The sequence below is a fragment of the Bombus fervidus genome, chromosome 10, assembly GCF_041682495.2.
Source record: "Bombus fervidus isolate BK054 chromosome 10, iyBomFerv1, whole genome shotgun sequence".
Taxonomy (NCBI): Eukaryota; Metazoa; Arthropoda; class Insecta; order Hymenoptera; family Apidae; genus Bombus; species Bombus fervidus.
In genome coordinates this window covers 13,005,896-13,022,780 of record NC_091526.1, presented here as the reverse complement: position 1 = coordinate 13,022,780, position 16,885 = coordinate 13,005,896, and the positions used below count along the sequence as shown (strand labels likewise).

At 37.6% G+C, this 16,885-nt stretch overlaps 2 protein-coding genes and 1 long non-coding RNA gene across 9 annotated transcripts in view; 2 read left to right on the top strand and 1 right to left on the bottom strand.

Annotated features, from left to right (window-relative positions):
• Positions 1 to 13,158, bottom strand: part of LOC139991680 (uncharacterized) — a 51,112-nt gene extending 37,954 nt beyond the window's left edge. The window contains exons 1-2 of one of the 6 annotated variants that reach the window (XM_072011949.1): positions 12,886 to 13,158; positions 10,657 to 11,019 (exon numbers count right to left, since the gene is read on the bottom strand). The gene's annotated coding sequence lies outside the window, so the exon portion shown is untranslated. Of the gene's footprint in view, positions 1 to 10,656; positions 11,091 to 12,716; positions 12,779 to 12,885 lie in introns of those variants that run through there. The other 5 variants (XM_072011945.1, XM_072011944.1, XM_072011947.1 and 2 more) reach the window with 5 other exon arrangements.
• On the top strand, positions 3,641 to 6,641 carry LOC139991439 (uncharacterized). Its single transcript, XR_011800843.1, has 2 exons — positions 3,641 to 4,992; positions 5,110 to 6,641. It is a non-coding gene; the product is annotated as an uncharacterized lncRNA (long non-coding RNA).
• Positions 13,159 to 13,850: 692 nt separating the features above from the next.
• The window catches only part of LOC139991688 (uncharacterized), a 45,247-nt gene continuing 42,212 nt past the window's right edge, over positions 13,851 to 16,885 (top strand). For both annotated transcript variants that reach the window (XM_072011967.1, XM_072011965.1), the window contains exon 1: positions 13,851 to 13,923. In XM_072011967.1, the coding sequence (XP_071868068.1) occupies positions 13,866 to 13,923 (58 nt within the window). In that variant the 5' untranslated portion in view covers positions 13,851 to 13,865. The remainder of the gene's footprint in view (positions 13,924 to 16,885) is intronic.

Sequence of the window (16,885 nt, the reverse complement as noted above, 5' to 3'; positions counted from 1 at the left end):
CGCAGTAGAGAGAAGCTTTTAACGGATCGTCCCACTTCGTTCTGGTCATTTACATATTTGCATTTATTATCGCTCAATTTATCATGCAGAGTTGAAATTGTTAATCTTCCTATTTACATGCATGCGATTAATTTTCACGACTTTGCCGTTGAACGCTCCGCTTCATTTTACATAATCTTTTTCCTTCAATTTTTCCTCTTTTCGAAAACTAGTAAAGTTGAGGTATAGCGAGTTACGCAATGGTCATTTTTATGATGCATTGGGAAAACCTGGATAACGCGATATCATGTTCTTACCGAGTAAATGATGGAATATGATACGTTATGGTTTCGCTGATACGAAATCCGAATTACGTTTTGTACGCGAAACACGATAGTAATAATATCGGTATAACGATAGTGCATTAATTTTATCACGAATATCAAAAATAACGTTGCTCGGTGATACGCTTGCAAGTTCTCTTTGAGAAATTCTTCAAGTATAATTACTTCCGCAACGAAATAAAAATATAACTCTATACAATTTCGATGAATATTTTAGCAATTGTGTATTTCACGGTTGTTTCTGCAGAAATATTCGGATCTCACTCGCAGTTAATCTTTGCCAATGCTGGTCAATAGAGTTTATGCCGTTTAAAAGTAGCGGATATTGAGAAACGGACGAAGCAAGAAGAAAAGTAGGTAATTCGACGCTTGATAGAAATTGCTTGCCGGGGAAAAAAAGGGGGGAATGAAAAAAAGTTTATGTCATGACTCATAAAATATCGACTAAACGGCGAAGAAAACTTGCAGAAAATCGTTTACGGCGGTTTACCATAAATTACAAAGTTGCTTAAACTATCTATCCACTTGTCTTTCCCTCATAAAACGTAACATTATTTTCTCCACGGTGCTTCTAAAATAAATATAAGAAACTAATTGAAGTAATTCGTTATTTCAATAAATAAATCGTCGCAAATGTATTCTTTTTACCTTAGAAGCAACATAGGGAAATTTTCAGAAAGAAATCAATCTTCCAAAGATAATTTTAAACAAGATCCTAATATATAAGAAATAGTCGAACCTGATGTTTGTCCCGACCTACTATGTAGACATCAAAATAGATCGATGGATCCGATAAGCAAGGAGATACGATCGACCTGGTTACGCTATCATGATGATTCAAGGTGTAGCAGTCATTCGATGAATCGAGAACAAGTAATCGCGTTATAGGCTGATAGATATTCACACGGTAAATCGACGATGGAGTCTGTTTTCGAATTGTGCGTCTCTGATACAGCGAATTGCCGGACGTGGTTGACGCGCGCGATTGAAAATAGACGCTTCCGGTTTCTCCTGGACACGTGCACGGGATTCAAGGCACGTAATGTGTGCCACGGAACTTGACCGAACCTCACAAAGCGAGAGTTCAATTGAACAGCCGTTTGCGTTCTTCGCGCGATTTGCAGCTGCGAGCAACCGGCACCGATTACGAATTCGTTTTCAACGCCTCTCGTCTCTCCACTCTATTGTTAATAAGTGATGTTCATTTCCTCTATTAGGATTGGAAAGCGAAACGAAGCGATCCTGGAATTGTTCCCGGGCTCGATGCAGTTTCGCAATTATCTTTCTGAAAGATTCTACAGAAAGAGAGAGAGAGAGAGAGAGAGAGAAAGTGAAATACTTGAATAAACTTTTTACCCAGATTCTTGGCACAATGAGCCATTTTCATTCGTATTGCCGCGTTGTTTGTATAATAATCGTGTAGTTGTTTGTGGGAATAATTATATGTAATTATATATAATTGTCGTACACAATTGCTTCAACTTCTTTTATGCATTTATTATGTCGTTCCACGATCTTGATGTTATTTTTTGATAATACTGACTTCAAGATATTTATTATCAAATAATATCGATAAAATTATCATAAAGATAGACGCGAGAGAAAACTTATATATAAGAATGATACGAAGGTATCAGGATGATACGAAAAGAAATTTCAATTAATTTTATCTCTCGTCTGTTTTTGCAAAGTTTAAACAGACACGTGTGAAAGCTGTCTTATATCAATTAAAAAACGATCGTTGCCATTCTGAATCTGAATCGTCTTTACATTTACCTATGGTTTTACCTGCCATTAAGGTGAAAATGAAACAGTCCTGCAAATAACATGGATATAGTACAACGTTCTGTTCGAACGAAAGTCACGTTGAGCAAACTTGCTAATTCTATTTGACGTATCAAGGTAACCAGAGATTGGTGCCGATAAAAAATCGGATACGCGTATCGACGAGTTGACAATTGGAAAATTGCGAATGCAGAATGCTTTCATATTAGCATTGACAAAATTTGAAAAAATTACTCGTTAACATACCATAAAAATCCTATCAGCTGCGAACGTGTTGAACAGCTTTGTGACGCTTTTGGTCTTATCTTATCACCATGGCCGTTGTGACGTTTGCACCTCGATTCGTTGTTGAATCTCGTAAAGCTTCAAGACACCGATGAATCGAGCACCCGGGCGTTACGTATCGAGAAATCGCGACTCGCTTCTCGGAAGCGAATCCAGTGCAAGAAGGGTGAAATCAACTTCGCTGATTGCTTTTAATATAACAATCGCTATACTATATATGGAACATAGACTCTTAAATATAAAGAGGATAATGGTTCTCTTAAATCTTGCTCCGTCGTATAAACTGTGAACGTTACGTAAGGCAAAAGACACTGTTTTAAATAATATGGAAAAATGATGCCAATGGTCTGTAAACTCGAAATTCTGATATTGTCATGGTAATCTAAATCCTGTGTAAAAAAAAAAAAAAAAAAACTAATAAAACTTACCTGATATCTAGAAGAGAAAATCTCTATTTAGAAAATATCTGTGTCATTTTATCCAATGAAGCGGTAACTGTACTTATTATACTTATTACGCACATATTCTTACCATTCGCTAGATATTTATTGATATTTCCACGTCGGAATAGATATCGCGTTTTTCTTTTTTTTGAACGTTAACCCGAAGACTTGGAAACTTTATTTGTTAAAATTTCGTTACTAAACTACATACTACGATAGTTTTGGTACAGTTAAGCGCTGTAGGAATATTTTTCACATCGATTGTATCTTTTTCTCATCGTAAAGAAACGGCGAAAAATAGAACGATGAAGCGGATAGCAATGAAAATCGCAATGGTAGTACACGTTCATTCACTGGAGTCGCGAGATTATAACTTTATTTCGTTGTTATTTGCGCAACTGTGTTCGCCGGTCGTAAAATCGCACGGATAACATTTAATGGATGAAAATGTTAAGCAACGGAACCTGCGATCCTGAGAAACAGTAAGGAATACACGCGCGAGATTACACGGCGGGTGTTCGATGGAAAATGTCAGAGCTGGGTGCGCCGTGGTTTGTTATGCGTTTGTTTGCGCGCTATTGTAACGCCGTGCAATGTTAAATGCGAACCAAAGAGACAATCCCCGGGCGATTGTTTGTTCTGGAACCTTGGTAATCACGAGATTTCGTGAATAAGCGCTCTCCTGGGAATAATTAGAAGCACAGCGAATCCGCGAAAACGGAGAAATATTTTAGCGAATCCCGGAACACTGGCAAAGTTCGTCCTCGACTATGCTATTATCTACCACTAATTATACCGGAGATCTTCGGAGATTGAGAGAGATCTCGCAGAGACTGTGTCAAGACATCTTGTCTAAAGCAATCGACGACAACGCGTATCGATGTGTATCGAGATTTTCGAATGCAACAAAGGAAACAATAATCGACTCTTCGATCGTTTCAACGTCCCTTCAAACTTCCCATTCGTATAGTTGCTAAACGCTAAAGGCAAATTCGATGGTTCGAAACTCGCGTTTCAATCCGAGTTGACAAACTCTACGGAGAAGTTGAAACCATTTCGAAGCTGGATTGTACGAAAATACCGACGTGTACCAGTCTACAGCTACAGAATTCAATTAAATCAGAGACAGTACGGAATTGTTGGGCGCAAGCAACGGCACTCCGGCAGAGAATGGCAAAGATCTAGGTGCGCTAAAGCGTCTGCGGTGAAATAAAGTATACGTAGAAGGACTGAAACCGTAATCCGGCCAACCGAGCCAGTCTCTTGACCTGACATTTAATGCTCTTACACAAGTTGCAACTACCCGTTGCTCTTTGTCCGCCAAGATGGTGCTATTCATCGAAACGATAGGAGTAGGCCAAAGGGAGAGACGGGCCAATGATTTTATCGTGTCGCGTTTGAACGTGCTCGACGCACAGCAATTTGCTATTTTCCACGGTATATGTACCATATCGGTTGCGAAATCGATGTCGGTATTGTCTTGTCAGCGGAGATTTGTTGGAGCAGACTTTTGCGAATACGACTAGTGATCGTTATTATCGTTATTAGCATAGTCCTGAATCGGATATGAGAATTCATCGAATACGCGTGCGATAAACTCCCTATATAATCAGGCACGTGCGAGTTCCACCGTGAAATTGAGATTTCCACGGTTCTAGAGGCACGGCAAGCAGATATGGGAAACCTCGCTGGTTACAACGATGGATTGTTCGCACTAGCAAGTCGTGTTCGTCGGGGATTCTGAAATTGATTAAATCATTTGACTCGCGGTGGTACACGTCCGCTGCTTACCACCAAGTACAAATCCGAAACACTTGCTAACTTTGATAGATTCGAAATCGAGTTTGACCGGAACAGAACGTGTGCGACGATGTCTTGTAGACGTACGTTGTATACGTTGTACAAGGTTTAATTGGAGTTAAGTGAAACGAATTACTATGTAGTAAACAAATTAAGTATAGTAGTGCCGATGTCACGCTGATGAAGGAAATCCAATGACACGAGAATGAAAAGAGACGATTTAAACCTGTGTTTCTTCGCGATACAGAAGAAAAACATGAGAATTAATGGTACGATGATTCAGAGTGTGTCCACTATCTTTAACTGCCGCTCAGCAGCGAGACCGTCCTCAAAATATTTAATTATACGACCAGTAGGTGAGGCTTCTTTCAACCGTGGAATCTTTTCCAAGTTCTGGCAAATAATCTTCCTTTAAAAACAAGAAACGAAGTGGATTCCTATGTAAAGAAACTTTTCAAAAAATTATCTTCGAGAGATAAGTAATTTAAGCGACTGGTTAACGCGTCTTGCACGGTTTAATGGGTTAACGGGTTTCCTTCGATGCGACGACTTTCGACTATCGTGGCGAATCAACGATCAGGAGAGAACCGAGTAAGTTACAGGATCAGAAATGAAACATTACGATGACGGGCCTCTTGTGTTGCGTGGGTCATTGAGAGTGTCACGCGTGACGTGGGAGCGTGTGTACGCAGAGGTATGTCAGAGAAAATACGGCGGAAACACGCACCAGCCGGAGGCACCAGCGAGGGAAAAGAACGAAAGAGAAGGGACATCGTCGAGGAGAAAAGAAGACCACGTACAAGCCAGACGGCAATTTTTCTAATTTGTTGTTATCCCCAGACAAGTTGAATTATGGCATGGAAGAGTCTGCTACTAGAAACCCACTCAGGATATACTACATTTGTATCATATTAGAAGAGGAAAATATTATTTTATTATATGATTTTGATACTTGAATTTATATGCTGTTTGGTATTAAAAGAGTCGTTATTATCGAAACAACGATCAAGAGATATTAACTAAAAAATGGAACAGAGACAAGGTAATCGATAAAGCAAACGATTCGTAGAATGTATAATATACTTTTTTCAAATTTACAAAATACTTTGTACGTTTATCGCTAGTTTTCTGAATTATCTTTTACTTTTACTACAAGGGAAATGTGCAATGGTAGTTATGTTCGTTATAGAATAATTTTATGGCTAGGATATAATGGAGAAATTGAACAAAAGGATCGCGAAGGACGACGAAGAATGCATTCCATACATTGCTTCGAAATGACGCGTCCCTACTTCTTTTATAACCACAGGATTTTCTCAAACATATCGACTTAATGAACCTTTAATCGGTCATTGCGCCTATGCTAAGAAGTATTTCTAGAAATAACGTAAAAGCTTGATGTTACTTGAAAATTATGGTTTTTAAAAGATAGAAGATACGTTGCATTATGTTTGGCCGAATAAAAATTGTAAATTTCCGATAAACGAGTAAACATCCGCGCTATGACAAATGCAGTTCCTTGAAAACTACGAATTATAGGAATCCAATATTCCAACTGCCAACTGCATTTTTCATGCACTTCCTACAAATACCATTTTGCTTTTAGATCCATACGCTGAAATATATGCACACACATACTGAAGGATCGTAGAGGACCAAGCAGGAGAAAGAAGTAAACGTTGCTGGCGAGTCGAAATCTTGTATTCGCTGCACTAAGCCGAAGATATTTATCAGCAGAGATTAAAACGGGACTTTCCGTGTGTAACTGCATAAATTTAACTTTCTTGCTACGTATACGCACCAACACATATCCAGATACCGTAACTTTTCGGTCCGGTCGACGAATACCACGAGCAGCATCCGAGACAAGAATTAATATGACAATCTCTACGACTTAAATCTCGAATCATCCTCGAATGAACAATATTCGAGTATACTGCAAACAATACAAAATACTATACTATACTATTTATAACACAAAAAATATTAAATTATTTTACTGTGTCATTATCTGTATCCTACATATTCGTAACCTCGTGGAATTGAAATGATTAATACCTTTTAATAATTCATATTCAAAAATGTTTATCATTGAGAGAGTAATTTAGAATTGCAATTTACAGTTCGCTATCTATATTTTACAGTGCAATAATTTATCTTAACTCGATATGTCGTTTATTATCGAGCAATTTACATGCTACCACGTGCGTGTGACTCAGAATCGAATAGAGCTTATCAAGCAGGTATTCCTTTTCTTCCTTGTCGTTATCGCGATTGATTGTTTGTACAAGCAATATCAGTTAATAAAACATTCCGACAAATGCTTAACTACTAATATCACTCGTAAAGGCGTTACAAATAAACGTAAAGATTCGATATTACGATGCTATTAGGTTTAGAATTGAGGAAGCAAGTAACAGGAATTATAACGAGGATAATAAAAGGCGTAAAAACGATCTTTGCCTATCAGATACGATTTACGTAATATAATAAACAGAAGCGTAAATTATTCGAATTCGATTTTCGCGACGTTTGTGCAGAAAGCGAGGAGAGAATTTCGTGCATTAAACAGCTGACACTTTTGTATCAGTGATAAAACCATTCTATCTGATAACGATAAACGAAGGTTAGAAGAATGATTTCGACGATGACGAAGATACGGAACTTCAAAAGCTTGGGAATATTCAACAAATATTAAGAAAAAATCGGAAAGTTAAATACGACGAATAGTACCTTCTATTGGATTATATTAAAACTTCTGCTAGAAATTCTTTGGTTCAAATATGTAAATCTATGTTTAACTACTTAATAGTTACAGCATTTACATAATGCTACTTTTCGAAAATATTATCGATTTAAATGCAGGAATAAACGAGAATGCAGATTTCGAACAAGATATTACTCGCGAATATTTTATGTCACTCGTGAGGTCCAATTATTTATGATTTAACGATAAGTACCGTCCGACAAAATCTCCATTAGTATAATATCGAAACCTTGAAGGAATATTCCTAGAAATTTCAGGAAACTCCGCAATTTATAATATTTTAATTCCATTAAAATTCCATTAAAATATTATAAATTCGCTTTTCGCTCGTAATACGCTCATACGTAAGTTCGCTCTTTTTTGCAAGTATTTCTACTCGATCCATCACGAAACAACACCCTGCATAAAGCTTCTAGTTGAAACAACCCACCCACGATAACATCATCACATGTTAACGACGTTTAATCGCCATACTAATAATCTCCGCGTTTACGACGATCGCTAAGAGTTCAAAGCACGGTCGAAACTTTTGACCACGCTATCGCTTTCGATGCAGTTGCTAACACGATAAACTTCCCCTATATTTTCTCATTGAGTGTTGCATATATAATATATACATACGTGTACGGCCACGGAATCGTTCCGCAACGATGAGAAAAAGCGGATGAGTCAGCTGCTTCTTTCGCAACTTTCTAACGTCATTTACACGCTCGCCAATCCATGTCCGATCGTTCACATGCAACTCCACGATGAACACAAACTATCTATGCAAAACGAGCGCGATCCTTCGATAATTTCATATATTCCATGTTTTCGTTGCACGAGAATTGAAGTTCAGGTACACGCGTGATTAGAATCGAAACAAATATTCGAAATCTTTGGTCCATTCCTCCGAATATCCGCGTAATATTCGAATAAAGTTCGACACAAATGTGAAGTCATCTTGTTGTAACGTTTTATAGAACTAGGAATTTTACGCGCGTTTTGCGACAATTTTTCGAAAATAGATGGGACAAGACAAACGTCTCTCGAATAAAATATCGTGACGAAACTCGTGGCTCGCTATCCGTAGAACGCTACTGACATAATTAAGCCAATTCGCCTTCAGATTAATGTTTCATAATGAAATTTGTGACCCTAAGATTTCAATTATATCCTACGGATTCGCGGCAGTTTCGTTTCTTGAAAAATTAAAAGGTCGCTAAAGTCCTGGATCGCTTTAATCACATTACCCTTGAATATTAACTGCGAGAAAACGCTACAAAACGTTTCACGAAATGCTCGTGGCAAAACCAATAACGATCATTTTAATTCCGAGTTTCGAAGTATCTTGAAATAATTTTTAGAATGTAAATTAATTAAAAAAAAAAAAAAAATCGTACGATTAAAATAAATGCGCTCGTCGTAATACAGACGTTACAAGTAATTCAAACGTTTCTTTCTGTATTTCGTGCCCCTATATTAATTAAATAAACGAGACATTTAGAGACGCAGTAATTTATAATCGAAATTCTTCTTTAGAAGTAGCAACTCTATAAAAGACTTTTTATATTTTCTTTTTCTCTCGTACGTGGCACTCGAGCGGAGCAGGTCGAGTTTCATCAAAGAAAATTGCTGCTTTGATAAAGCCTCGTTTTTCACGTTTTCCTAACGCGCCATTCAAGGCATGAACTTGAAATAATCCAATTACGTTAATTTGACGACTCTCTTCATACAGAATTTCAATAAAGAGGATTCTTCGCCTTTTAGCTGCCTTTTTCACAGTCCTTTAAATCAGAAAATTGGACATTATTCCGTGACAACGCCACAGATTCGCTTTAAATTCCGTCGGAATATCCAGACTAACAAAAATAATGCATCGAATGAATTGTGTATAAAATATATAAAAAAAAAAAAAAAAATAGTGGAACTTTGATCTCTTTCCTTGCTCACATAAATTCACTGCTCAGGCTAAGACGCTAGAAATTATGCGGAGAATACTATCATACCTTCGTACTATCCTCGATTAAAGTACTGCTACAAGTTGAACACCTCGCATATTTCAACGCTACAACTACCAACAACTAAAGTATAAACTCGTACCAAAGAAATAAAAAATGAAACGCGAAAAGTCACTATAGAGACACTATGGAGTTCTACGAGCTCTGGCATTAATACGACCTATCGATCACAAAGAAGATATGCACAGATAGAAAGACTCGTGTCGTAACGGTTTATAGCAAATTGTCACGGCCTGTATTGTACTTTCTATTGACCGACTAGAACCAACTGGAAACATCCTTGAATATATCGGGATTATTTACATGCATCCGGTTCTCTTTTCACGACAGATACTCGCGGTTAACTTTGTGGTTAATTGCTCTCGTGGTTCGCACCTTTATTTTTTAACTTTTAATTCGTCCAAGGAACCATTTTGACTCGTGATATATATACCACTAGAGACCAAGTTGAACGGTTTCTTAGATACCTGGTCGGGACTCGGCGAAGCGAATCTAACGAGACCCTTAAACTTTAATCACTCTGTTTACCGATACTGTATTCGCGTTGTTTGCATGCGTATAATAAACCGTGAATTAAGTATTCGAGAGGAATTTGCAATGTCGTTCAAATTTACTTTCCGCAATTTTCTCTTTAATAGATTTGGATCGAAGAGTAGCGTAGTCGGAAGAAATAAAATTTCATTTTCGTCATTCCGACCAATCGCAACGTTTCCAGAGTTTCTTTACGCTTCATCCAGTAAATTAATCCTCCTGAATTCTAAAAAAAAAAGACTCGTCGTTCGATCCAATTCTAAAAAAGCGTTATTCTATAGTTTAAAAAAGTGTCCGAGTATTGGCAAGACTGACTGTATGATAACGTTACAGTACGTACAATGGTGTGCAAGTATTAGGTTGTCCGAGAAGCGTCTTTCTTCTACAGACCCGTCGTTTACAACGGTGCATCTGTATACAAACGTGAAACCTAATCTGTCGAGCGTTGTGATCTTTATTTTGATAGAAGAAAATGGATCGTACGTAATTCGATAAAATAATATAAAACGAAAAATATTGTGCATCCATTATTTCCTTATAAAACGAAAGACTCTTTTTGGACCACCTGATACTTTTTGTAGCCATTGTAAAATAGCCATCTACAGTCTGGTCGTGTCATTTGTTTAATCATGGTCATAAAAATTTGAATTTGCATAAAGATCTGTGTAGCCTCAAGGACGCATTGTCAGATACGCGAAGGATACTGATTTTTCTGTACTTACTACGAGCAGATCTGAACGTGCTGCTGATGAAGGCGGAAGCAACGAGTCCGCATTATTCTCCCTCTTTCTCTGCGCGGCTCTCGCTGCCCTCTCCTCGACGTGACGGCCACGAGAGAGTAGCCTTTCGAAGTCTTGGCCGGTCACGCTTGTCCACGCGTTCTATATCTTCCTTCTTTTTCTCCCGTGCCTTTCACTCTTTCCCCTTTCTTCCTCTATCACGTGATCTCTGTCCCTCAGTTTTGTCTCTTCCCTTCGATTACGGGGTTCGCACTACACCCGCGAGCCACAACACACGGTACCCATGGCGACGCGTTCTCTCGCCATATACGTTGTCTCTCCTCCTAATGTTCTTCCGCTCCCGATCTACGAAATCGTTCCGTCTCTTTAATTCATTTGCATTCAACGGTATGACGCACAACCGGCGACCAACGTAGCTACAGAAAACAAAGAAGGTACATACTCTCGAGGTTAAGTGTGAACCGATGCGGAATATGAAAATTATGGAGAAAATAAATATAGCGAGGAATAGCGCGGAAGAGGACATTCATATTTTTTTAACGAGCTATGTCGATAAAAAGACAATATGTCTGTTTTACTGACACGTAATTACACGTATACGCCAACACTTTTAATTACAACGAAATACAGGAAAGTTTACACAAAAATATTTCTTTGCATCATTACAAACCATAACAAACGTTACTTATTTACCGAAAAATTCTCCTTCCAAGAAACATTTACAGCTATTTGGTAATTAGCTGAAGCAGTTTATTACGTATACAGATACTGGTCAAGGTTGCTTATCGGTTTACCGAATCCTTTCTAATATACCAAACAACCTTAACCATTAATCGATCGAAATTTTCAATTCGATCGATCGATTATTTCTTACGACTGGAGAGAATCGATCGTGATCGTGATATCGAATATTTAACCGATAGTATATATTCTTCGCGCGCCATTGTCATAGCAATTTTCTTCTTTGTTCGATATTATTAGTCAGCGATTACCGAGTGAACGCTTATCGAGGAGGAAAGTTTTCTGTCGAGGGAACTTGTTGCTCGATCATTTAAATCTGTGAATTTCTTACTTCGATATCTATAACGTAATATCGAGGCGAGCGTTTCTTTCCTCGATACACGTGTTCATCGAACGAGATCACATAGAAATCGATACTCTTACATCGAGATTCGCAAGCAGGGAAACGTCGATAACAGATCGACGGACAAGTGGTTTAGATATCGAAATTTATCGTAATTATCGACTGAATGGGACAGAATTGCACGGCTGATTGTTAATCATAATACTCGTCCGAGTACATAGCCAAACGTTGGATTTCAGACTAACAAGTACAGATATAAGTAGGTAAAAAAAGAGAAAAGGTCTCGTTGATGAGAGAATGGCGACTAACGGCGCGAAGAATTTTTTTCGTTAGAAAGCGAAAATTGAAAAGAATTGTTAAAAATTTGCTATGCAAATTTCGATATCGATACGACACTTAAAATGTTCCAAAGAAGCTACTATATCATTGTAATGTTACTTTGTTTTTATGCACAAGAATTATATGTAACTAGTAGATATTTATGTATATTTATAGTAATTACTACTATTATAACATGACATATAGAATACGACTTGTTCCTACAATATTGTGATACACTATCGCATACATCGGTACGGCGATATTATTATTGACATATAGTGGCAATTACGCTATGGCAATCATAACATCACTACCTTCGTTACTTCTGAAAATATAATAGTAAGCTTCTGAAATAGCCGATATACCGTGTCAATATACTTGTGGCAACCACCAAACTATTTTCAAACAAATGCAACAGATGAAAATTAAAGAAAATACATCTTCAAAATGTTTCTACGATTCTATGAACCGAATAAAAGCCGTCATCGGTAGAGAATCTTGAAATAATCGAAAGAAATACTTTTCGAAAATTCTCGGTATATCAGAGAGAGAGAAAAGGAGAGAGAGAGAGAGAGAGAGAGAGAGAGATATCATAGTAAACATTCCTGAAATAATAAGAAACAATCGTGACGCATACCCGAAATCCATAGACGGAGGTCGACGCAACGTGAAAACCGTGAGACATCGATAATCAACACGCTGCTGACCGAAAAAAAAAAAAAAAAAAACAATGCCCGCGATTTGGGTTAGGTTGCACAATGAGGCTTTTGTCACAATTCCTTCGTAAAAACAGATAATAAGCTAACCTTCGAAACGTCTGTGCTTGTTGGATGCAAACGAATTAACGATCTGTTGACTTTCGTCTGCTCCACGTAAGAACCGTCACTGGTCGTCTGTCATGTGCACACGTTAGTATCGTAGTTGGTTTCGTAGTTGGCGGAAGTTTTCAAATTCACTGGTTCGAAGCGCGGACGATATTAAACTTCGACAATGCGCACTATAAGACGCTCGCCGCGAGACTGACTACGCGAGTCGTGCACGTACCCTTGCTGTTTCGGAGTGTCGCGCCGTCTACCAATCAGTGCCACGGATTCCTGCGTAGGTATGCGTCCGCGCATGCGCAACGACGCGTCGAACGGTCGCTTGCCGATCGCGAACCCGTGATGCCACTGTTAAGGATAATAGCACTTTCTGAATTATGTATACATATTGCGATTAATAGACCGTAATTTAATAGGCCGTGTGAGATCCAATATACTAAATAAAAACTTCCACATCGATTATTACCAAAGTTTTTCTTTCTTGTTTATCTCCTTTGTTAAATGTTCTTAATTGTCGAGTACACTCGATTACAACGGTGTCTCGATTATCGAACGATTGATATGGGCCGAACATATCTCGAATAATCGAAAACTCGAATAGTACGGAAGGATCTATGGTTGTTAATAAGTCGTGCAACAAAATTGTAAAAAACATTCTGATCGTTTGTGTATGTATTTAAGTTTGATTAACTATTTAATTGATTGAAAGTTTGATTGTCTTGACAATACCTCGCTATATACACTTTCGTATTCCTTACATTAATTTATGTTACTTTCGGAAAAAATGGAGTCACGGTGAAGTACAAAACGACTCGAATAATACGGAATTTCGGTTAAACAGGGCTCGGATAACCAAAACTCCACTGTGCATTGTTTTCTAAAGGTTTACAGTGAACCGTATGAATTCCGATATAATTATCGGCAATCACTGGAATGTTCTATTGCTGCTGTATGTGTGATGTGTAATGCCTTGGTGTGCGAGCATGAGTAAATCTCTGGAGGGTGTTCTCTTAAGTCTTCTTGGTAAGTTTAATCACCAAACTTATAATATATTTGTCTGAACTTATATTATATATATATACACACAATATACATGTATGATATATTAATTATTATAAAATATATTATATATATTTTTTATAGTAGATTCTTTCTGCTTGACTTTTGAAAAATTCAAATAATCGCAGAAATTAATTTTTAGAAGTAACAAAAGGTAAAGGGAGGTGCAACAAAAAATTAATGAGCCCCGCCTTCTGCTAGGGACAGCTACTTAAATAAAGTAAAAGCATATTTTTATGCGTCCCGTTTATTAATTACGTGCCACGTTACGGACGTAATTTAATCACTCTGTGTCGTGCAATTTTCATTATAAGGAAATAAATTTTCACACACTAAATGTATCTTTTCATGACTAAACTTTCTTTTGCTCGCGGTCGTCTTAACGCGTAATTTTGAAACACGCGTACGATTCACCGTGTTATCATCGCGTCGTTCTTCGGTGATTGATGATAAAGGTGACACAGACAGAATAAAAGAAATTATTTTATATTCTTGAAAAATGTAAATAATCGTCGAAGAAAGAATTATCGACGAACATATTTCACGTACGCTTGACGTACAGGTTTTTGAAACGAGTATAGAGGACGGGCGCAGGTACAGATTACAGCGCAAACAAAGTTATAAAAATAGCAAAACCAGAAACTCTCTGGAACAGCGTGGAAAAAAAACACCGTAACCGTTTCAAAAGTTATATCGTGACAAATTTATCAGATATAAATGCAAAGGTATTCCTAGAAAATCGAGGAGCGATCGTCAAAATCATTCGTTGAAATATTGCATGTGGCGACAAAAATATAAACGTACGTTTGATTTGTCCGTGAATCGAATTGAAGCAAATCGGATAGATTGTATTTGATTAAAGGAATTGCAATCCTCTGCCAGTGAGAAATTGATTCTGTTCCGCAAGCTATAAAGGAATAGCAATTAGAGTAATTTGCAAAACAAATTAAACGTTTTCGCCGACTATACTTGCTGGGATTTATTATTAACAACGAAAAATTAGAATTACAGATGTGATAGAATTACAACGATGACTTTAACCTCTCTCTGTTAAATGTATTGAAAGTACTACTATCCTTTAATGATATTTAATCTTCTTTATTATCAGTCGCGAGTACTCGGAGGATGTTTATAACTAGGAGCTAAAAATCGTTCCGATAATTACAGTGACCGAAGGTAAACTGTTTAGCTGAAATTACTTCTTTCTTTGTACAGATGCAATAGTCGATATTTATTTTCTTAAAATAGAAACAACATAACAGCTCTAGATTTTCTGAAGGATACTTCGTGAAGGATTTCTGAAAGATATTGGTTACTACTCATTATAGATACGTTCTGTCCTACTTACGATTAGCGTTCTCGCCATGATCGCTAATAAGTTTACAAGGTGCACGTGACCTTAAAAACACATAATGAGAATAACAACGAAATAGGTGAAAGAACATCGTCACTGTATTTTAATAGTTACGCGATGATCCGTATTTGGATAAATCACGAATTAAGGGTTAATGAACGAAAGAAATTGCCGATGCGAATCGACGTTATGCCACGGTTTGGTGCTTCGACGCGAAAGTACGGAGGAGGATGCGCTTTTCCGGATGTGCACGCACGTGTATCTAACAAAACAGGAAAATCTGCGCACCACGGTTCACTACGGTATACACGATTCGCCTCGTTACGAAGGATGAGCCCGAAAATTGTGTTTCCGTAGCAATGAACTAATTACCGTAATAATAAGCGCTGATTAACTTACATAAAATCCTTTCTCTGCAAGCTCGAACAGCATGGATCGCGCGCTCTTCGCTTCGATTTGATTTGATTACGATAAACAGTAGGTTGTTTGCTTTTCGCCATTCTTCTGTATTTTCTAAGAAAAAAATTGGTTCAGACATCGTACAATTTCTCGTTACTGTTAGACGAGGAGTGGCCAACATCAGAGAAATTAGAACGACAGCCATGTTTTGGCTGTTAGCGCGTTGCTTCGTGCTTATAATAATTCTTTTATTCCGTTTGCTACATTATTTCATATCTTTAGACCCAACTTCTAGAGACAAAAATTATTGCGAGTTTTTATTTGCTCCAAATAGCTGAAAAATTGAGGAAGCGAAACGCAATTACGTTAACTTGCCTCGTCCTTATGGAATTTCTTTAAAAACGCGTGGCAAAGTTTAAGAGAAATTACGAAGTTCTATATTCTTATGGAATTACAATCTTATGAAATCACATTCGTCGATAATATTGATTTATTTGTGCAAGGGACCCTTAGTTCGCTGTGGCTTTCATAATGCCGTAGCTGTTGCACAACAAACGACATCATCATACGTGCAAACCGAACTTATACGTACAGATCGATGGTACGTTCTCATAAAGAAACGTCGTCGTCGTCGCGATGCATATTTCATGCCTCGGCTCTGCTTTTCCGCAGCGGAAAATTGACGTGAACGAAAGTTCACGACACAATGTCGCTCGCGTAAAATTACAGGCATGGAACTAGAATTTAGAAATACGTATACGGAACGGAGCGTATCGTCACAGAGGAAAACGTTACAGGGCGGATGTCGAGGTGTATTTTGCCTAATTTTTGTACGATGTTTTTTCTTTCTTTCTTTAGTATTTTCTACTTTTTTTTTCATGTTTTGAGGTCTCTACCTTCTTTTCTCTTAATTGGCCGTCCAGACTTATTCTATCCATAACGTAACAATTACTATAACGATATACTCGACCAGAATCATCGGTTGGGATCCACAATTTTTCAGTTTCTTTTAAAACCTTTCGTTTACTGGAAAAAAAAAACTTTATTCAACTCCTCTCCTAAAAGTAGATTAATCTGTTGTTAAATTCCGCCTTTCGTTAAAAGTCAGAAAAGAATTCGAAAGCACAATGTTTGTTTAAAATATCCTTAAAAAATGGTTTCACGTGAAGCCAC